Below are 21,539 nucleotides of genomic sequence, written 5' to 3'. Positions count from 1 at the left end.
CTGCAGCTTCTCAGTGACAACATAGTGATGCTGCTCACAGTCGGGACAGTCGGGCTATTAGCAGAGAACACAGAGCAGAACTTGAATTTCGGCGCGGGATTGCGGACAATTCTACCTTAAAGGGACTTTGTCTCATTCCCGCAGGTTCCGCGCTTATAACACGATGACAGATGACGGAACGTATCATTTGCACAGGCTTTTGAGTCTTGAGAACTCACTCGCGCACTTTCATTTTCTGTGCGCCCACATATCGCGATAAGGAGAGTGACAACTCTTAATAGTTATTTAAGGGAGTTTGCAAATGTGATATTGATTTAATACAACAGTTCAATAAACAAGTACTGCCTGATTTTGCTCTATTTCTTCAATGAAAATCGTTCCAAATATAGTAACAGCTCAGCCGTTTCATTCATTCAATGAAAATGTGTTTTTGAACAAATCTAGTAAATCAGTGATTCATGATTACCCATTCATAAAGACAGTCACTTGCTTCATTCCTGAATGAATCAGCAGTTTGAACGAATCAATTGAATGAATGATTCAGTGATAAAATCAGTGACTTGCCGCCACCTGCTTGCGGATTTAGTTTCATTTTATTAAAGCATGTCAACATATTCTGTTACACCAAATACACAAAATAATGATCTTTAAAAAAGCATCATATGACCCCTTTAATTTTTAATACAAATTTCATATGATTGGTATTTGTCTTATTCTACTACTTATTATATTGTTTTAAATAGACATTTTAAAAAGCTTATAAACATACATTTTTGAATTTGACAGATGAAAATGATGCCATTACAAAGGTAAAAAGAAAATACCCCTGTAAGTCACTTTAAGGAGTCAAATGTCACCTCGTATTAGGAAGGATCATTTTTGATCAGAATTTTGGATTATTGATCATGCTCCTAAATTTTTTAAATTAGGAGGACAAGCGCTCATAAAAAGAAAAGTAAGCGCAGAGCCCATAGACTGTATAAAAACAGGTAGAGCCATGTGTAACAGTATATTAGATCCGTGCATGAGGTCTTAAAGAGACAGCAGCCTAAATAAACCTGCTGCCTTTCATTATACAGTGAAGACTAACCAGTGTTGTTTTACAGTTGAATAGATTCTAGTTAGACCTAACTGAAAAAATTAAAGTACTGTTAATTTAATTTGTATCTTGTTATTGTTTTTGTTTGTGCTATTGATTGTCATTAATTTATTTGTTCTTATTTTACTATTTACTATTTACTTGTCTCTTTTAGTTAAAATAAATTAAATTCTGAGTGCACGTGGTTCTTGGGTGGGGAGGGGAGGGGAGGGGAGGGGGCGTGGTCCATGAGAAATAGTCCTGCCACCACAGCTGGAAAAAAATCCTAGGAAACACTGCATTTAATAAAATTTGAAAAATGCCATTACAAAGCTTAAAAGAAAATGCCCCTGAAATCACAGAGTCAAATGTCACCTCATATTAGGAAGGCTAATTTTTGATCAGAATTTTTTATTATTGATCAGGTGCTCCTACATTTTTTAAATTAGGAGGACAAGCGCTCCTAATTACAAGAAGAAAAAACTGCTCTTTGTGTGTGACAGGTATGGCTGTGGAATGGGGTTTGGCTGAGGAAAAATTCAGTCAAAAGATATTTTTTTTGCTTTAACCCTTGTATTCTTCTCTTTATTCCTCTGTGTTTTTATTTAGGTGGTTCTCAATTTAATATTAATCTTTGTCACTTCCTCTGTGCAGAGTGCTGATAGTAATCACACGTTGTTCCGGATCGGAAGGACAGCAGCTTGTATGTCGGGAGAGCGAGTGATACTCGCCAAATACCTGAGTAAAAGCCACACCCATCACCACCTCATTAATACCCAGGTAAACGCCGTCACATATCACATAACATCTGAGGGTTTGGGTCAGATACTAGCCTGAGGGAGTGGCAGCGGTGGCTCACCCTGTGGTTTTTCCAGGCGATCCTGCAGAACTTCCTTGAATGATGAACTGTATTAAATGTCATTGGATTCAACACACACACAACACTGAACCTTTTTTATTCTTTACAGGAAATGTTATCAATATCAGTATGATTAGAGATTTGATCTTTAATGCTGTGGTGTGGAAAGTTTCCTTATTGAATGTATTTTATCACTGTGATCTTGACCACAAAAAGCACCTTGGCACTACCATGGTATTTCTGTGGTAATCTTTGAACTACCTTTGTGTACACAAATACAATTGTATATGAATAGAGTAAACATTAAGTGCCATTGTATTCTAGTTTTTCACTACTGTTTGAAGGTTTAAGGTTGATAAGATTTTAATGTTTTTTGAAACGTCTCTTTTGCTCATCAGGGCTGCATTTATTTGTTTAAAAATACAGTAAAATCAGTAATATTGTGAAATATTATTACAATTTAAAATAACTATTGTGTATTTGAATATATTTTAAAATGTGATTTATTCCTGTGATTGAAGCTGAATTTTCAGCATCATTACTCCAGTCTTCAGTGTCACATGATCTTTCAGAAATTATTTTAATATGCTGATTTGATGTTCAGGCAACTTTTATTATTATCAATGTTAAAAACAGTTCTGCTGCTTAATATTTTTGTGGAAGCCATGATGCATGATTCTTTGATGAATAGAATATTTTTTTATTTGAAATAGGAATCTTTTGTAACATTATAAATGTCTTTACTGTCTCTTTTGATCACTTTAATGTGCCCATGCTCAATATAAGTATTCATTCCAATTCATTTCAATCAAAAAAACCTTTTGAACCTTGTATATGAAGAGTTCATTTGCAAAAACAGATAACTCCGTTTCTAACAATTTTCAAAAATCATGTTTATTCTTTGTGCAGTTGGGTTATTTTGATTAGGTTAAAACATAAATAAAAAATACAGCTAACTAACACAATAAAACATGATAACATAATAAAAAAACATGATTTTTTGAAAATTAAAAAAAAGAAGTTTCTGTTTTTGCAGATAAACTCTTCTTATTTAAAGACTCATACTGTTACTGGTATCTGATGCCTTCACTGTGCAGTGTTAAGAGAAATAAAACACTTCCTTGTCTGCAGTTTTCCACCTACATCATGGATGAACGGGTTCCCAGTGTCCCCATGCTGAAATGGGACCATATGATGGAGTCTCCACCGATGTTTGCCTGCGATTTGCCAGCACAGACCCCGAGCCAAACGTGCAAACTGCTGCTGGGTGCTCAGAGGTCACAGGAACTCATGTTACTGCAGTACACGGGTGAGGAGTTTGGTGTATGAGCTACAGTTTCGTCATAATTTGTGCTTTTATGTATTTAGATGACGCTTTCATCCAAAGCAAATTGCAGTGCATCATTGTCAGCCTGTTAGTTTGTATGTTACCTGGAAATGTGCACCAGCTGTAGTACAGGAAGATAATTGTTTATGCGAAGCAAGTAATAGTGGTATGCAAGTTGAATTGTATTGGTCAAATTGGTTAAAAAATTGGTTCTGCTGCGTTGCTTTTGTAATTTTGTAATGTAAATGAGCTGGGCAGGTGTCTTTGACTGCCATGCACTTGTGCAAAAAACTTAGACTGTTCTTTTCGTTTTATAAGTTTTGCTGCATCTTGCTGTTTTTGATTGCAAAAATGTGTGAACTGCCAATAAGAAAGTCTTCAAACAACTCCAAACAACTTGTGGTGTAATGGTTTGCTCTGTAATAAGTGTCGCTTTGGATAAAAGCATTTGTCTAAATAGCTGAGTAAATGACTGCATGTTAATTTTATGTCTCTCAGGTGGGAGAGAGCACGTCTGTCAGACTCGGGGATCCATTCAAAAGCTTTCAAGTCCCAAAGAGAGTCTGAGCCACCTAAACCTTCTGCTACCCCACAAGAGACACCTCGCTCAGAAGAGACTGAATGTGCCTGCTGCAGGTCAGGATGCTTTTACAACCATTTCAACAGTTTTGACTAGAATGAAGTATTTACTCTATGAAATAATTGTGTCAGTCAAAGCAAATAACCAATTTTGCATTTATTGCTTTATTAAAGAGCTGACAAAACCAGAAGTAGAGTAATTCATATGACTGTAGTTTGTAAATTAGGATAATCGCTGGTGCATTGAATGAGACATTGGGTAAAGTGGGATTGCTAAGCTTTCCTGTTCCATCACAAGCAAATTGATGGTAACACCGCCTAACTCTAGCTGGGGTTGTCATGTGATCACAGTAAAATGTGCAAAAAGGTTCCAGATGAACTTTTATTATACGTCTGCACAATTTGGGGATTTTTCTGACAAGATTGCAATAAAAAAAAAAAAATCAACAAAAACTTCTTGTTTGTAGGGCAGCACAATTTGGCCAACAATTTTGTGATTTTTGTATACTAATATTACTATTAAATAATAAATATTTTTATTAATATTTATGATAATTATTAATAAAAAATTAAACAAAAAATTAAAAATATCACTGTAAAATAAAGAGTTTAAGAAAATAATTTTAATTTCATATGATTTATATATGTCTTAATTTTTTAATGTTGAACCATCAAGCTTTTATTTTGGTGGAAAACCTTCAAACCTCTTGTTTGTTCACAACATCCGGTACTTCTCAGCACAAGTATGGAGAGGATGTTTGGCATATGTTGTGTTATCAAATGCACATTATATGTGACCAAAACTCACAGCAGATTCAGAGATGGAGTTTGTGGAGCAGCATTGACTGCGAACCAAGCCGCTCTGAGAAACTGAAAACACTGGATCATGAGCTGCTCGCGTGTAAAACAACACAGTGCCGTGCTTCACTCTGAAACTTGCAGTGCATCTATTAACTTAAATCACAGCCTTTGTGATTTTGGTTTTATTTCAATTATTCAAACAGCCCTACTCTATCATTTGGTGCAGTGATTATCAGACTAATGTGCTGCTTTCACATTCTTCCTCAGGTTTCACAGCTGTACAGAAGAAGGACTACCTGTCTATTTTCCAGCTCACAGAAACCGGAGACATCTTTTACCAAACGCTGAAGTTGCACACGGATCAGACCGCAAGCAATAACGATGCACCAGAACAATCTGTCAGTGTGCAACCTACAGTAGAAACTGGAGAGAGCGAGAACATGCAGTCCGACAATGACGACCAATCTGTTCAGAGCGACTCTGAGACTGAGGGACGCCAGGCGGCGCTTCGTCATTTGGAAGTAATTGACAATGTTGATAATGATGACTTAAATACTTTGGATACAAATGAAAATATCAGGAAAGAACCATCAAGCCATTCGATTGGGAATAACCCAACTTGTTCCACCAGACCGCCCAACCCAAGCAAGGATCCAGATCTCCAAGCTGCCTGGAACAAATGGTTTAAGCCCATTTTCAAAAAGGCTGAGACCAAAAAGCGACACCATAAATTTCGGCGGATCAGAACGGATCATTTAAAGGGCATGACGGGCAAAAAGCTGAATAAACCAAAGGAAGCTCAATTGATGAGACTGAGGAAAGACCTTCAAGAGGTCATGAGGAAGAAAGAGATGCTCTTGCATGGGGTCACTTACCTCCCTCACCTGAACGTTACGCCGGTTCCCGATCCTGTAGATGCTGATGACTGGCCTGACGATGTGAGCCAGCGGTTGACTGCGTCGTGGGAGGGACAGTGGACATACTGGTGGGAGGAGAAGCTGGGTTTGAACCAGGACAAGAAAATCGCGGCTCTCCGTCGAAAGCGTCGGAGAGCGAAGCAGGCCAAAGCTCACAGTCGCACCTCACTTTCTGGAAGCTTCACCTCGTCTGTGAGTTACCAAGAGAGTCTCTCTGGTTTGTCATCGGTGGAGAGTCAATGTCTGGGTTTGGATGACGAGACTTTGGAGAACTCGGACTCGCAAGCTACGGACATGGAGGAATGGAGAGCCAGACCTGAGATTCACAGAAAGAGCCCCATAATACTGAGACGGTTTTTAAATGAACAATCGACTGCAGAAAAAGCTTCCAGTTCTCCTAGAAAATCTCCTCCAAGGCCTGATCAAAACCTTTTGACATCTCCGTCAAAATCTCAGTCTTCCATTCAGGTAAGGATTCCTTAATGGAATTTTAAAGCCGATACTGATAAATGATCATTTATAGCTATTTGTGGTGATACCTATAACCGATCATTTGACTTTTGAAAAAAAATATAAAAACTGATCAATTAAAATGATTCTCTTGAATCAGGGTGACTGTCAGATTTTATGCTGGTTTAATGAGAAATTAATTACATTAAACTAGCATAAATTGTATCGTGTCCATTTGTTAAATTTAGGGTCAGTAAGATTTTTATTTTTAAAGTAATTAATACTTTTATTCAACAAGAATGCATTAAGATAATCAAATGTGTCAGTAAGGACTTTTATAGTGTTACAGATATTTTTTATTTAGAAATAAATGAAAGGCCGCACAACTGTTTTCAACATTGATAAACAGAAATGTTTGTTGAGCAGCAAATCAGCATATTAGAATGATTTCTGAAGGATCATGTGACACTGAAGACTGGAGTAATGATGCTGAAAATTCAGCTTTGCATCACAGGAATAAATTACATTTTACAATATATTAATATAGAAAATGATTATTTAAAATGGTAATAATATTTCACAATATTACTGTTTTTAATGCATTTTTGATCAAATAAATGCAGCCTTGGTGAACAAAAGAGACTTCTTTTGTCTTACCAACCCCCTTTAACTTTTGAGTATTTATGGTTATCCTGATAAATCGTTTTAACGGATCGCAAAACAGTGGAATAACAGAAACATACAATGATCTACACCAAAATGTGTCAAAACATCATAAAATTTCAAGTTTTTGGACCGTGTTTACTTAGTTTTTGAGCTTGTTTAATCTGGATCATATTTTGTGCCATTTTCATGAATAAGCAAAAACATGCCTGTGTGTGACTTTTTGTGTGATGTTTTTGCTTATTTCATCTTGACGTATAAACAAAATACTGTATTTATAATATCATATGTGTACTCGCAGCAGATGATTGCAATTTTTTTAAACAGTACTTTTGATACATTGTTCATCTTTACTTTCAGGTTGAACGACCGACCTCTAGAACCCCTAGTGTTGCAGCAGGGATGGATTTGGGCCCTCCTGCTTCGCTCCCCTCCACACGGCCAACAACTGTCCAATCGAAAAAGCTCAAGGAGTTTTACCTTAGTTCCCTTCCCACGTCCCAAATATCGACTCAGGACTCCGCACCGGATGGTGAATATTCTTCACCTCGGGTTCGCCTTTCTTCTCCGACTCCTTCATCTCATCGTTCCTTGCATTCCCAGAGAGTTCCCCAATTCAGAAGCCTCTCTCAGGCCTCCCAGCCAAAGAAGAAGTCTCGGATGGGCTTCTAAAGATCCGCCTCCGAACAAGAAATGCTGCAAGGCAAGTGACCTAGTTTTTGTGTGGTGTCAAATGTTTGGGTACTGTACAGAGGCGCGGGATGTGTTTGAGCGAGAAACTCGAGCCAGTAGTGAGAGTGTGTGAGGAACTGCACAAATATTTGTGCGTTTGTAATGAATAACAAATGCTTACTGTTTGAACCAATTAGAGCGTGCTTGTGGTCTTTAGCATAGTTGATGTCCGCTTGCTTTTCTCACTTGATGTATGCGTTTACATAACTTGTATAATGGCTATAGAGGAAAACCGAGGCATTATGAATATCTCGATTGTTATTTTAAGTTTATTACTTTGACTTTCAAAAAAATCTTCAAATGCTTGCTGTGTGGTTTTTCTAGTGTTCTCATTCAAAATTTCATCAGTATGTAGTGCATTGTGTGTAATGAAACTGATCCTCTGGTATTTTTATGGCATGTTGCCCACCTGTTCCTACAAGGGAACAGAAAGATTGTTTCCAGCCTTTGACTGACTAGACATGCACTGGTTGTTGGTTTCTCATAAGAACGAGTTCCTGTTTTTGGGGAAACTGAAATCGCATCACACTGGGCAGAGTTGCATCATGCACTGGTTGTTTGTAAGTGTGTAAATCAGCTGATAACATCATGACGTTGTTGTTGACGAAGGCTCTTGCGTGATGAAGCCGCTGCTTTGTCTTACTGTTGCTGTGTAAAATATCCTGCGGCACTGAGGCGATTTACAACATCTGCTGTCTGTTGGCCATTTTCTATGTGTGTGGGATAGTTGAGGCTCATAGGAGCACAGAACTGATTCAGGAAAACCAGACTAAGCAAAACAGGAGACTGAGTGAATTTCAAAATAGCTTTTTTAATTGTGAACTTTTTTTTTTTATATTACCATGACAAAAATAACAATAAATAAGTTAATATCTACAAGATGCTATACAGAACGTATATGCATTTTTTTTTTTACATTATACAAATGTAAATTTTTTTATATTGAATAAGGTTTTTTAGGCTTTTTTGTTGCACATTTTCAACGTACAGTATTTGTCTTCATACATCGGCTAAAGTGAAACTTATACTAAGTTGGCAAGTAGGTTAACAACATCACACGCACATACACACACGAAAAATAAACAATCCACTGTTTTTCTGCGAACACCATGCGCACAACAGTAAATCTCTTGACTGTTTGACCTCAGAGAGGCGGCAGTTCTGCAGGCACGCAGCTTTCCCGCTGTCACACGCTTACAATCATATTACAAAACTGTGCAAAGCACCAAAGTACAAGTCTCAAGTTGTTCTCTAACAGTCTAGTGTACCTTGGATATGTCATATTGAGTCGCCTGGAATGTTGACAAATCCGAACATGCAACTACTATATATATGCTACGGCTACATCTTTTTTTTTTTTTTCTTTTTTTTTTTTTTAAAGTTTTTAGCTGCCAGTGTTTTGCAGTGCTGAATTATTTCACTTTTAGCTTAACACGAGTAATCAAGAGAGATGTTTACAGTATTTGGACTGGCTTTGTGTAAAGCCATAAAATAAGAGTTTTAAAATACAATTCTGATATTTTGGACTCGGTGGTGTCGTCGAACTCAGGCACAATGGCACCTCGCTTTATAGCTTTAGGTTTCCAGCCAGGAGAGGTCTGTGACATCATCTTGGAAGATGACAAGGAAGCCACATCTCCATTGGTGGTTGTGCTCCTTGGCAAGTGGTTTAGAGCGTATTACTGTCTGCGGGCACGGGAGCGGAAGTTCGGGGGGAAGTAGGGTCCCTCGGCGTCGCTGCCCAGTGAGCTGCTCAGACTCTCTTCCCCGGAGCTCAGGTCTTCGCTTGAATCCTCACTGTCGTAAAAAAAACAACAACAACAGTCAGATGCGCTCTCATTTATTTAATTATTTGACACAAATTCATAAAAGAATATTGTATTTAGTTAGGGCTGCACGATAAATCGCATGCGATATTTAACGTGCATATTGTCAGTAAAGCCATTCTGTAATCAGCGGTAAATCTCCATCACCTGCGGGCTTTCACATGGAGCAGCATTAACTACACAGAGCCGTTGTTCACCGACAAGCGGTGCAAAATATGATCGTGGTTTTGCGCAGCTTGTCGGTGAACAACGGCTCTGTACGGTAAATCACAGAACCGGCTTTACTGACGAGATGCGCATGACAATCACATGCGATTTATCATGCAGCCCAGCACAAACTAAAGTCTAAATTATTATCTGTGGTAATGAAGCTTGACTGAAATCATGTATGCGGTTCACCTGGAATATTACTCATTACGACTACAGTCGTAATAGGGGGGGGGCGGTCAAATGTCAGATCTTGTTTTTTACTTTGTCAAACTGACCCCACCTTGCATGCCCTTCTCTTACTCACAGGTGATGTAGCACAACCTGTGACCTGTTTGTAAATAGTCATTATTCACTACCCACATTCCACTGCTGCACCTAGTTTGGCGTGTATGCATATTTAAGCCATTAGCCATCTCAAAACAGTATGTCCTGTCTGGATTTTCAGCTTGTAATCAGCTGTGTTGGTGAGCCTCAGGAATGACTTATTGCTCCTTGCGAGAAAAACACTCTTGGGTTGGTTGCTAGGACGTGACTAACTATTCGTAGTTATCAAGTAACACTGTAAGGACACCTGATAGTGCAACACTGGGTGGGCGTTCAGAAAGAAATATCGCATTTGCAACTAAGAAGTTTTTCATTTTTTTTCAATTTATTGTCATCTTATATTTAACATTATTCCAATTACCAAAAAACAAATTTGAATAGCTTTAAATTTAGTTTCATTTTGACTAGTGCATTTGCCTCTTAGACATCCACTGCAAACATAACTGATTTTTGCTTGTTTTCACAAACTGAATGACGAGTCTAAATGATTTTCTGTGGTAATCAAAGCTTGACCAAAACCATTTTTATGCGGTTAACCCCGAATATTCCTTTCTGTTCTGCCTCTATTGACTGTTTAGTACGAGTGTGTCATCCTAACGCCTGTGTTTTTCCTCAGGTGAGCTGTGTTTACCTCTCGCTCTCGTCCCACGCGCCCTCCGGGATGGTTGGAAGCTCGGGGACGCTGCGGTAGCTGCTGTGCAGGTTCTGCGCCGTCCTCCGCGAGACGATCCACACCAGTTTCTTGTGATCAGGTTTGGCACATTCTGGAGAGGAGTATTCCCTCATACATTGACCTACCAGACCTCGCCAGCGCGCTAGGTCAGCCTTGGAGATCTGCAAACAGACACGGCTGCATTAGACACCAACTTACATAAGGACAGGGCAGAGAGCCAGCCTCATTTTGGACAGGAGTAAACCAATAGCCTGCTGGCAACAGGACTGGGTTAAGAGCTTTGGATTCTTCCTACTCCATAGATCTTTAAGTGCTGCTGAAACGAAAGGTATATTTTTGTCTACAAATTGTCTGATTAAACTTCTTGACTTTGAACCAAACAGAGCAGCCTGTGACATTTAACTTAATTTCTTCACTTTTAAAAAGTTTTTATTGATGCTCAGGGTGTTTAAAAAAGTTGACACATGAATTTTTACCTTCAAGTGTGTTTGTATGCGCTGGGCGATTTCTAGCAGGTCCGCAGACTGTAAGGCCTCGATCTCAAGCATCAAGAGCGACAAAGCGAGCACCGAAGGCTAAAAAAAGAGAGTTCATCAGAATGCAAACTTCTATGCAACTTGCTTCAAGAATCACTGTTTAAGTTGTTCTTACTTTTGCTTTGGAGAAAACAATTCTGCATAGGCAGGCTTTCAGCTGGGCTTCAAGTTTGTCAAGATTCAGGACGTCTTTTCTGAAAAGGAGAAAAAGAATTGGTGCATTAGAGAGATTTTGTTAGCCAAGCTGTTATTTAACAAGTCTAGTCAGAAGATAATCTCCTAGTTTCTGCCGTCACTGTGACCCATATACAGCAAAGTGCACTTGCCAGCTCTGTTTCTCAACCTTTACAAGTCAAAGTTTCCATTGTCGAGCCTGCATGTTAATAGAGTTTATCTGGCTCAGAGTCTGAAGTTTGATAATGCCAGCCATTCTTACCTGTTGGACGTGTGCGAAAGTGCAATGGCGTGGTACAAATGCAGGAAGGTTAAGGCTGTGATGGCTTTTAACTGGAAGTTGAGCTTCTCTGAAATGATCTTTTCCATTCGGCTGAGGTCTGAGACGGTGAACTTGCACTGGCTGATGCGAATGAGCTCATGGCTGGACGAAACATTGCACTCCTCTTCGGTCACTCGGACGGCGATATGAAGGCAACCGATGCTGATGCAGGCCAGATACCTGGGCTGAACCTTTAGGCAACACAAAAGCGATCAGTCATAACACGTTTTAATACTTGTTAATCAGATGGATTGACCTATAACTAACTGGTTACCTTCATCATAGCTATAAACCTGTCCAGCAGGTTAACGGCTAGTACAAAGGTCTGAGTGCTGTAACCGAAGAAACTGGTCAAGCTCCAGAGATCTTCCACTCGAGCATCTCGACATTTGGCTGAAACTCCATTACCGTTCTGAGTGGAAGAGGAGAAATTAAGTAACAGATGCCTTAAGAGTAAAAGATTGTTTTGCATGCAACGTTACATCACAAAAAGTATTTTTACAGTATGCAATGTACAGAAATACAGTGCAAATTCCCATAACTGTTATTTATGTTTTCAAATGAAGTTTGTAAATGCATTTTCACAGGAGTTTGTAAAACTAGTTTACCTCTTGTGTGGATTCAATCAAACTGAGTCCGGTTTCCTTCGGCAGATACTGAACCTCCTGGTCCAGATTGCTCTTCAGTTCCTTCATCAGTCTGAATGCCTCCATATTTTCACTTTATTTGTGTTTCAAGTCGTCAAAACACCTTTAAAAGGGCATAGAAAAGCAAAGTTAAGTAAATTCCGTTCACCCAGGGCAGTGGGTCAAGGCTTTGCCCAGCCCCCTCCGCTCAGCTGAGCCTCGGTGTCGGGTTTCGCTGGTTAACGCCTTCCTACAGGACATCCAAACAAATAAGCCCGACCCATTCCGACTGAGATGGACAAATAAATGTGAAATCGTCCTTTTTAAATCGCTTTGAGCTAAATAACGAGGTTAAAACTGGATCGAAAGTGAATGTCATCCAGTGGAGTCCAGTTGATTCTTCAGCTGGAAAATACCTCGACTGGAGGGGGAGGGGTTTAAATCTTCTGTACAGTTTGTTTTCGACATTAAATTATATACGACGTATTTGTATATTACAGTATAATAAATCGGGAGCTGAAACGTTAAACTGATCTATCGGCTCGACTCAAATTTATACGGAAATTGATTTCAAATTGCAAATGTAACGTTACTGGCTTAGAAAGTAAATATTAAAGACGACCAAAAATAACAAGGGATTCGGTCATTCCAGTAAAATAAATCTATAATTTGCATTAGTGACATACACAAATGATCGATAAAATGGCATAAAATGCCATTAAAGTCGAAAGGAAACATACAGATTACTTCGTCAAATTCTAACGTTAGTCCATAAATACAAGCATAGCCAAAGATCAAGCCCATTTTCAGGAGAAAAAAAAGAAATACGACCATAACATTTAAACTGTGACAATTCATCTACATAGACGATTTAAAAGGAAACAAATATTTTATAGAAGGTTAATAAAGGTACATTACCAGGGATGTTAAAAGGGCATATTGTGTTTGTGTATCCGAGAATCTTTCGTCTTGTTTTCGCTGCTTCTCTTTCCTTTTGTTGATGTTGAATGTAGCTCCTCCCCCTGGGCCTGTCACGTAGGAAACGTAAGTCGCTCTGTTTAGATAGTTTTATGCGTTTTAGAACGGCTGCTGTTATCATTTCTATATTTAGTTAAGTGTATTTTATCATATCTTATCGTTATGTCATATCTGTTTTAAAATATTTCGGCTATTAAAACATACAAGCATAGTTTTAAAGCGTTCTGTGTTGTAAGATATTGACAGTCTTACGGACCAATAGGATCGCTCGAAGATGCAGCGTTCAAATAGTCCGCCCAAAATTCTCAGCGCTCATTGGCTGCTGGTTTTCATGTAGACGTCGACGATTGGTTAGCGAACCGATAGCCCGCCCTTCTCTGTGAATGGTTGTTGCTGGGTTTTGTTGTGACAGGGTTGCCAGGGGGTAGAAAATATAGTACAAATGCATTCTTTTCTCAGATGCTGATTTCTTGATAACAGTTTGTGTTTTCCTCTTTTACACCATTATTTTTATTTTCGATATTCATTAAATGATACATGTGTTGTCGACGTTTTAGCTGAATATTATAACAGATCTGATATGTAGTGAAGTCTGATTCGGTTGTTATATTAACCTGACGTGAGAGAGGCGAGAATATTCTTTTAGGTCAAGAGATCACATCGAAGAAAATATCGGAATTTATGTTTAAACTTTTTAAGCTTTCTTTCTAAAGCTTAATATCCGCGAAGGAAAAATATCTAGATGTTAAAAGTATTATAATTTATTTATTCAGACATTTAATTCGATTAGAAATCTTTATTGTCCACACATGTGGAAATTCATCTTCGGCCCCGCAAAAACATATAGGACTACCACAAATACACTTAACTTCACAGTCCAATACAACAGACACACAAAACACAGTACAAGAACGTCTTGCACCAAGGATTACAGACACATGAGACATAAAAGCAGTATATAGAAATTAGGCTAATAGTACTAAAACCATAAGTAACGTTAGATAATTAATAATCCTTATCTACTTTATATTAATCCTTTTAATATCTCTTTTGTACGATGTTTTATGTATTTCTGTGTCATCTAGAGACCCTGAATAGGATTGCATTTGAAAGTAGTTCCTCTACTACAGTACGAGCTACACTCCAAAATCCATTCGACAGGTTAAGTAGTTCCGTTATGACAGTTACCGAATTCACAAAAAAATCAGTTGAAAATGAAACCTCCGACTAGATCTACATTTAAATGTACTTTCTAGCATTTTTAACCGTTTAAAAATTTTCTTGATCTTTTTTAATTCATAAGAAAAGGTTCTCTGTGTAGCTGTCTGTGTGCGGTGAGGAGGTCGGCGGAAGGTGGTTCTTCACTTCTCGGTCTCGTCCTCGGAAGTAGACGTTCGTGTCTATATTCCGTTCATTTTATTTTTAACATCAGTTTGGAAGGATCCCTTTTAGTTTTTAAAACTCCCATCAAATTTCACGGCAAACATGGAGGCGAAGCTGGACGCTTAAAAAGATGACGGAATCCGATCTGCTGCTTTATTTTACCTCAGTTTAATGGACCGGATGATCTGCGTTTCCCACAACCTTGCAGGGGAGGTAAGAATCTAACCATTTCTAAGAGCTTTTATGGACATATTTAACCATTTAGCCTCATTAAACCAGCGACACTGGACATGAATATACACATACAATACTATTTTTGTCTTTTCGGTGTAGCTAGGTGTGTGAGATTGCGTGTATATTGATCTGTTGCTGTGTAGCTAGTCTGCTAACACGTAAGTTACCAAATGTAAACCGCGTCAACACTATCAACATTTCATATTAAGATGGTGATGTGGGGTTTAGTGTTTAATGTCATTGTTTACACTAAACAATATTGGTGTTATTCTTTTATACACCATATTGCATCTATAGCATGAATAGGATGATGAATCAGTTCTCATTCTTAAAGTAACAGGTGAAATCGTGATAATCAGATGAGAGGTGATTTATCAATATATATATATTTTTTTAAAGTATTTTTGATTTGAGTTTGTTGAATTAAAATAATGAAATTAAAATGATTATTATATTTGAATCATAACCAGTATCGATAGGAATGTCAATGTATCATATAATACAATAATATTTGTATTTATATTATATCATTACTGTTTTTACTATTATAAATATATATATAGTTATATTTAAGTTAAATTATATATAATACATATTTTATGTATGTTGTAGTTAGTACATATATGATATATATTTTTAAAGCAGGTTGGACAACATAATTATTTAACGGTTTACTTATTTATTTAACCAAGAAAAAATAAAGAACTGTGATGAAAAATAGACTTAATAAATCAAATTCCCAAGGCAGCTCAGACATCCCTTGTGATGTATGACACTATATTTGATCTATTTTGAGATGTTCCGTGTGTTCTGCGCTCAGGTAGCTGCATCCAGTGGGGAGGTAGGCTTTTCCAGGGTTCGTGATGAAGTTCACCCTGCCCCTGGAAAGCCGGAAGCTGTCATCTCTTCTAGAGAAGGCAGTTTCTAGGGAAGCCAAACTATGGAAGGCTTACGTGCCAAAGAAACCTACCAACCAGGTGAGTCTGTCAGCTGATAGCTCTGGTTTGTTTGGTTTACATTGTGGGAGACAGATAGCTATGCAGATAAATTAAGGTAGTTTCTGTGTAAGTCCATTGTGCATATATGAATAGTTATGTTGCAATATACTGTCATCATTATTACGTGCTTTAAATGTAAGAAAAATATCCATATTTCAAACGTAATAAACACTTTTCTCTCACTTCCGTTATCTGTCAAATGCGGAAGCGTAGACGGAAGGTGTTCCGGCGGAAGGTGTATGACGTATGTGCAGCGCGCGCGCCTCTGAGATATGCTAGTCTCACGAGTTTGTTAACAGGAGCAAAGGAAGCAAAGTTTCCTTACTTTAAGTCTCCTCTTGGCTTATATCGAAATCCTCCGACATTTGTCTTTGCAAATCTTCGGTTTGTACTTCTAATTCGTGACCGGCGTTTTGTTTTGTTGCATCTCCGCGTTCGTCACTAGTCACGCAACGCCGACGTGCTACGTCATCCGCCGGAACGGCTTCCGTGTATGACAGTCAGCGGAAGTGATATAAAAGTGTTTATTACGTTTGAAATATGGATATTTTTCTTTCAAAAATGCATGGATTCACTACAGAAGGCCTTTATTCACCCCCTGGAGCTGTGCGAAGCACGTTTTATTATGAATGCGCGCGCTTTATTTGAGGACTTGAGGACTGTTCAACTGCAACACCCGCTGACTGCAATGATAGAGCTTGGAATAGCCAGGACAATTTTTAATATAACTCCAACTGGATTCGTCTGAAAGAAGAAAGTCATGTATATACACCTAGGATGCTTCGAGGGTGAGTAAAACACAAGCCAATTTTCATTTTTGGGTGAACTAACCCTTTAATTTGGTAAACAGTGAGACACTGGGATTAGTACAATTTTATGATGCTGTGTTATCTCTAGATGTAGTTGTCTGTGTATTATGACTATTTATGGTGCAGTTGTGTTTGTAACACACACATATGTGAAACCGTGTCAGAGGTCTGCTATCCAAGTCTATCCTGACGGGAACCGAGCCGTTTTATTGTAGGTCATCAATGCTATTTTAGTATATTTGAGATACTGTTATAGTTTTGTGTAAATTCGTTTTAAATTTTTTTTATTAATTTGATTTTTATTTTTATATTTCATGTTTCAATTTAATTTTAGTTAAAGTTTTATAAATTTTTGGTGTATTTGTCATTTTTATTAGTTTTCATTTTTAAATATTCTGTAATTTTTGTTAATTTTATTTTAGTTTTAGTAAGTTTAGTATATCATGTTGTACTAAATGACAATGGAAAAAAAAGTAGAAGTAAAATAATATGGTTTAATTTGGGGTAGTAGTTAATGATAAAATGCATTATTATTATTAATAAATGTCTGTGCATCTGAGTCTGATCGAATAGACAATAATAAGGGGTTCGATTTGGGTAATTCCAGTTTAGATTAGTGCATATGCAAACCTGTATGTTATGTATCTAATTAAATGCATTGTTTCTTCTTCAGGATACAGATATTTCCCCTGAAAAGCGTGATGAGGCCGTCCGGTGGTTGAGGGATGTTCATTCCCAGCTGAAGCTCTGTCCAGAGACCCTCTGCCTGGCCATCGGCATCCTGGATCGCTTCCTCTCTGCCGTTAAGGTAGTTTAAAAACGTCTGACCGGTCAAGGTCTTCTGCCCCAGTCAATGATTGTGGGCTTATGGCGTTTTCCATTATCCAGCTGTCCATAACAGCTTTTAGCCGTGTGTTGGCTGGCTTAATTGCAGCCCATGATAGGTACTTCACATAATAACACCTATTTTTAAAAACAATTATAATAATACTCTCTCCTCCTTTTCTGTGTTTCACCTCTGTTCAAGCCTGTGTACTAGTTCAGCTTATACATGGCATGATAAATTGTATATGATGTAATTTTATATAAGGTTATAAATGTATGCATTTATATTTAGGATTTTATGCATTATAATGTCTGCATTTAAGTTTGTGGAGGTTATTCAGTATACTATTTATGCATTTATATGTTTGTGCATGTTATGCATCGTAATTTATGCATTATAATTCATGCATTTAAATTGTGGATATTATGCATTATAATTTATGCATTCAAGTTTGCACATGTTATGCATTGTAATTTATGCATTTAAATGTATGCATGTTATGCATTTAAATTTATGCATGTTGCATAATAATTAAAGTTATTATTTTTTGTATAATTAGCATAAGTGCTTTTGAGATGCAGTGAACGTTTGTGTGAATTGAGCATTATTTTGCTCTATTATAGAACTTTGACTGTTATGTAATGGTAAGCGTTACAGAAAGTTAGGTCACTATTTAGCTGAGCTGTTTTATTATACAACATTGGATGTTTTTTGCTCTTTGCCATGTTCTTTTAGCACATCAAAAGGGTTACAGGGACAATTCTAAAATTGTATTTATTTATTTATTTATATTTAGAGAAACTGAAACTGCACTTGATGTATTTTTAAATGCAAGTACGTGTCAGTCATTGCAGATCTGATTAGTTATTGTGCCTTGGCATTTAAATGAACAGGAAATTAACACAGGAAATGCATGTGTGTGTGAGAAACATTTGCCATTTGCTGTTGTGGCATAAAAGTGCACGAGATGCAGTACTGCAGTACCGTTATTGATCACTCTCTCTGTCTCTTTTTCAGGCCCGTCCGAAGTACCTGCGCTGTATCGCCATCTCTTGTTTCTTCCTGGCTGTTAAGACCAGTGAGGAAAATGAGGTGAATGCAGTATTAATATGCTGTATAATGTACAATGTCTGTTATTCTAAGAAGCAACAGAGTAGATTCATGGTCAGCATCGGTCGTCGCGGGTCTCTGTGGCTTTATTTATGCAGCATAAGTTAAATTTTGCTGTGGGAAACGGTGATCCTGGATGGAACATCTCTGACGTCTCGAGTCTAAAATCAGCCCCAGTTTGATGAGCCTTCAGTAAAAGCGTCCTTTACTGAGGCTGAAGGATGACAACCATTGCCTTCAGCTGCTTCATGAAGTGAGAAATGATCTGTAGAAATATAACGACTGAGATTTCTGTACTTCTGGCTTCTACTTAAAACGCCAAAGTTGGACTGATTTTTAATCCGATTATTTCCTGGCAGCCCTTTAAAGTTATTTCTGGCTAGATCTGACCACATGATGTGGCTTAAACATAGTTAAGCAGTTACTATAATTTAGTTCCTAAGTTTTGCCATTATTTAACTATTAGGTTTCAGATTAGATTCGTTTTTTATTTTTGTGGATGTTTCTGTCTGCATAACCTTTTAATGTCAAGTCAAATCCATGTGTATAATGCTTTTCACAGTACACATTGTTTCAGAGTGATTATTATGCAATAATATAGTTCACATTTTGTGACGATACAAGCAATCAAGTAGAGATTTGCTATATAGTATATATAACTCAATACATGTATACTGTATATGTACAGATAAAGCTGGACCTACTTATAGATCCAACCTTACATAAATAGCTAATATAATGTGTTTTGCAGCGTATCCCGTCTCTGAGAGAGCTGGCGTCCAGCAGCAAATGTGGCTGTTCTCCGTCGGAGATCTTGCGGATGGAGAGGATTGTTCTGGATAAGCTGAACTGGGACCTGCACTCCACCACCGCACTGGACTTCCTTTACATCGTGAGTGCACTTCCTCTCAAACACATATGCAAACTTTGCAGCTCTACATACAGACGCTGAACTCTCCTTTCACATGTCCAGTTCTCTCTGACAGTACCTGTAATTGAATGGAGGTTTGGCTAAGTTTGTCCACAGATAGCACGCATACATCTCGAAGATTATTAAAATAAGTGTTAAAGGGGTCCTATTATGCTTTTTCACTTTTTTAATTTTAGTCAGTGTGTAGTGTGTATGTTTGGGCATAAAAAAGATCTAGAAAGTTACAAATCTCAAAGTCCACTCCAAAGGGGAAGAAGAGCTGCTGTGCTGTAGCGTAAAATTTTCGGCATGTCTAGATCAATTCTTACAAGTACAACACGACGTAGCTGGGCGCCGCAGACAGACGCCGAACGGTGCCGCCGGTGTGCCTATACTCATAGAAAATAAAGTATTTGAATTATAAAGACGTGGCGCGACGCTGTGCTTCTCGTCCGGTGCACGACCGCCTGAAACGCTGTTTTGTTTGGGAGCAAGGGGCGTGGCAGTACTGAAACGCCGTCTAAGCTGTTCGCCAATCACAACGCACTGGGACAGCTAACCAATCACAACACATTTTGTTTTTCGGAAGGTAGACCTTCATCAGGTATTTTAATAATGTAAATTATGTGAAAAATAATGCGTTTTTCGAACCACCAAGCATGAGAGCATGTTCTAGTACACCCCCAAAACAAAATCAAGACTTTGTAAAAGAGCATAATAGGACCCCTTTAAAAGCTCTTTGTATGTAAAACTGTTTTTTATACAGAAAATGTTTTCCAGTAAGTCTAAATCAATCATCTTAAAGACATTTTTTAAAGATCTATTTAACATCTGACAGAAAACGTCTTTCTGGAATAGTGGAAACAAACGCTCTCAAAAAAAGATAATGTATATGTTAGTTTTTGTTAGGTAAAGTTGTTAACTAATGTTAACTTCAAACCTGTGCATTGTCACCATATACATTATTACCATTTAAAATAAGACTTCTATTTAAATATATTGTAAAATGTAATTTATTCCTGTGATCAAAGCAGAATTTTCAGCATCATTACTCCAGTCTTCAGTGTCACATGATCCTTCAGAAATCATTCTGATATGCTGATCTACTGCTCAAGGAACATTTCTGATTATTATCCATGTTGAAAACAGTTCTGCTGCTTCGTATTTTTTGTGGACCACCGATACATTTGTTTCAGGATTATTTGATGAATAGAAAAAGTTCAAAAGAGAAGCATTTATTTGAAATAGAAATGTTTTGTAACATTATGAATGTCTTTACTGCCGCTTTTGATCAATTTAATGCATCCTTGCTGAATAAAAGACTGTCTGACCCCAAACCTTTGAACGGTAGTGTATATCATCATCATTTTCTTTCGGTTTCCTCTCTTTCAGATCTATCGGTATCGGGCGAGTACTGGAAAAAGTGGTATCGGTGCATCCCTAATAAAAATAGTTCAGGAAGATCACATTGATCTGTGGTCGCTCTAACTTTTTCTTTAGGTCTCAGCGTCTGTCAGTCATGTTTTGTGACGATCCAGTTATCTCATTATTCCTCCTTCCAGAGGCTCTTTTCATCTGCTCAGAGTGACTATACGTTGAAGCCGCAGTAGCGTGTATAATCTGTCTCGCATGTTTGTTTTTCTGTAGGCTCTTTAACTCTTATCATAACTCAGAAGAGGCCCGGTCTATCACTTCTCCAGAGCAAAGGCAGTTATCAGTGCCAGCAGCGAGCTCAAAGCGAAAGTAAAAATACAGACCTTTAAAAGTTCACAGTGTCATGCATCATTAAACCTACAGGTTCAGTAACTAACACTGTCAACAACAATGAAACAGTTTTAAAATATGAATGACTCTTTATTGAACATTACCGCCTTTTATATGCAGTCTTTTAAAAGTTGTGGGTTGTAACGGGATTATTATAGTTAACCAAAACTGAAACTAAAATTAAAACCATTCAAAATTTGTTTTTGTAACTTGAATAAAATAACATAAAATATAAAAAAGTTGCCGAGGCAATTTCTCATTTTAGTTTAGTTTAAAACTAAAATGACAATAAAAAATAAATACAAAATAAATAAAAATTGAAATAAAAAGGGAAAATATAAAAATAAAACTAATTGCATTTCAGTGACACCAACACTGCATTTATTGGTTCATTTCTCACACACACACACACACGCGCACACACACACAC

The 21,539-nt window shown here is 37.6% G+C and overlaps 3 protein-coding genes across 4 annotated transcripts in view; 2 read left to right on the top strand and 1 right to left on the bottom strand.

The window, feature by feature from the left end:
• The window catches only part of LOC107720900 (TATA box-binding protein-associated factor RNA polymerase I subunit C-like), a 40,940-nt gene extending 30,484 nt beyond the window's left edge, over window positions 1-10,456 (top strand). Inside the window, exons 11-16 of the mRNA XM_016528727.1 lie at window positions 1,733-1,858; window positions 3,069-3,246; window positions 3,763-3,900; window positions 4,912-6,029; window positions 7,035-7,377; window positions 10,383-10,456. Coding sequence (XP_016384213.1) covers window positions 1,733-1,858; window positions 3,069-3,246; window positions 3,763-3,900; window positions 4,912-6,029; window positions 7,035-7,346 — 1,872 coding nt within the window. The 3' untranslated portion in view covers window positions 7,347-7,377; window positions 10,383-10,456. The remainder of the gene's footprint in view (window positions 1-1,732; window positions 1,859-3,068; window positions 3,247-3,762; window positions 3,901-4,911; window positions 6,030-7,034; window positions 7,378-10,382) is intronic.
• Window positions 8,370-13,491, bottom strand: LOC107720902 (cyclin-G2-like). 2 transcript variants are annotated; one of them, XM_016528729.1, is made up of 8 exons: window positions 13,016-13,491; window positions 12,080-12,221; window positions 11,746-11,883; window positions 11,412-11,662; window positions 11,091-11,169; window positions 10,916-11,014; window positions 10,398-10,600; window positions 8,370-9,203 (listed from the first exon to the last, which is right to left on the bottom strand). In XM_016528729.1, exons 2-8 carry the CDS (start codon window positions 12,182-12,184, stop codon window positions 9,086-9,088), a joined length of 993 nt encoding a protein of 330 aa, XP_016384215.1. In that variant the 5' UTR covers window positions 12,185-12,221; window positions 13,016-13,491; the 3' UTR covers window positions 8,370-9,085. The 2 variants fall into 2 exon arrangements, with proteins under 2 accessions (XP_016384215.1, XP_016384214.1); XM_016528728.1 differs by having other exon boundaries at window positions 12,080-13,039.
• Window positions 13,492-14,402: 911 nt separating this feature from the next.
• The window catches only part of LOC107720868 (cyclin-I-like), an 8,001-nt gene continuing 864 nt past the window's right edge, over window positions 14,403-21,539 (top strand). The window contains exons 1-5 of the mRNA XM_016528697.1: window positions 14,403-14,671; window positions 15,513-15,669; window positions 17,173-17,307; window positions 18,343-18,417; window positions 19,187-19,327. Coding sequence (XP_016384183.1) covers window positions 15,556-15,669; window positions 17,173-17,307; window positions 18,343-18,417; window positions 19,187-19,327 — 465 coding nt within the window. The 5' untranslated portion in view covers window positions 14,403-14,671; window positions 15,513-15,555. The remainder of the gene's footprint in view (window positions 14,672-15,512; window positions 15,670-17,172; window positions 17,308-18,342; window positions 18,418-19,186; window positions 19,328-21,539) is intronic.

Source organism: Sinocyclocheilus rhinocerous, unplaced genomic scaffold, assembly GCF_001515625.1.
Source record: "Sinocyclocheilus rhinocerous isolate Xijiao unplaced genomic scaffold, SAMN03320098_v1.1 scaffold751, whole genome shotgun sequence".
Taxonomy (NCBI): Eukaryota; Metazoa; Chordata; class Actinopteri; order Cypriniformes; family Cyprinidae; genus Sinocyclocheilus; species Sinocyclocheilus rhinocerous.
The sequence above is the reverse complement of the archived record's forward strand: the minus strand, read 5'-3'. Positions and strand labels throughout refer to the sequence as shown.

Excerpts from the sequence above, each read along its gene's own strand:
- LOC107720902 (XM_016528729.1), bottom strand. The coding sequence starts at position 12,184 with ATGGAGGCATTCAGACTGATGAAGGAACTGAAGAGCAATCTGGACCAG. Across the intron at positions 11,663-11,745 it reads GGTTTATAGCTATGATGAAG|GTTCAGCCCAGGTATCTGGC; the intron begins GTAACCAGTTAG and ends TGTTGCCTAAAG. Across the intron at positions 11,170-11,411 it reads CTTTCGCACACGTCCAACAG|AAAAGACGTCCTGAATCTTG; the intron begins GTAAGAATGGCT and ends TCTCCTTTTCAG.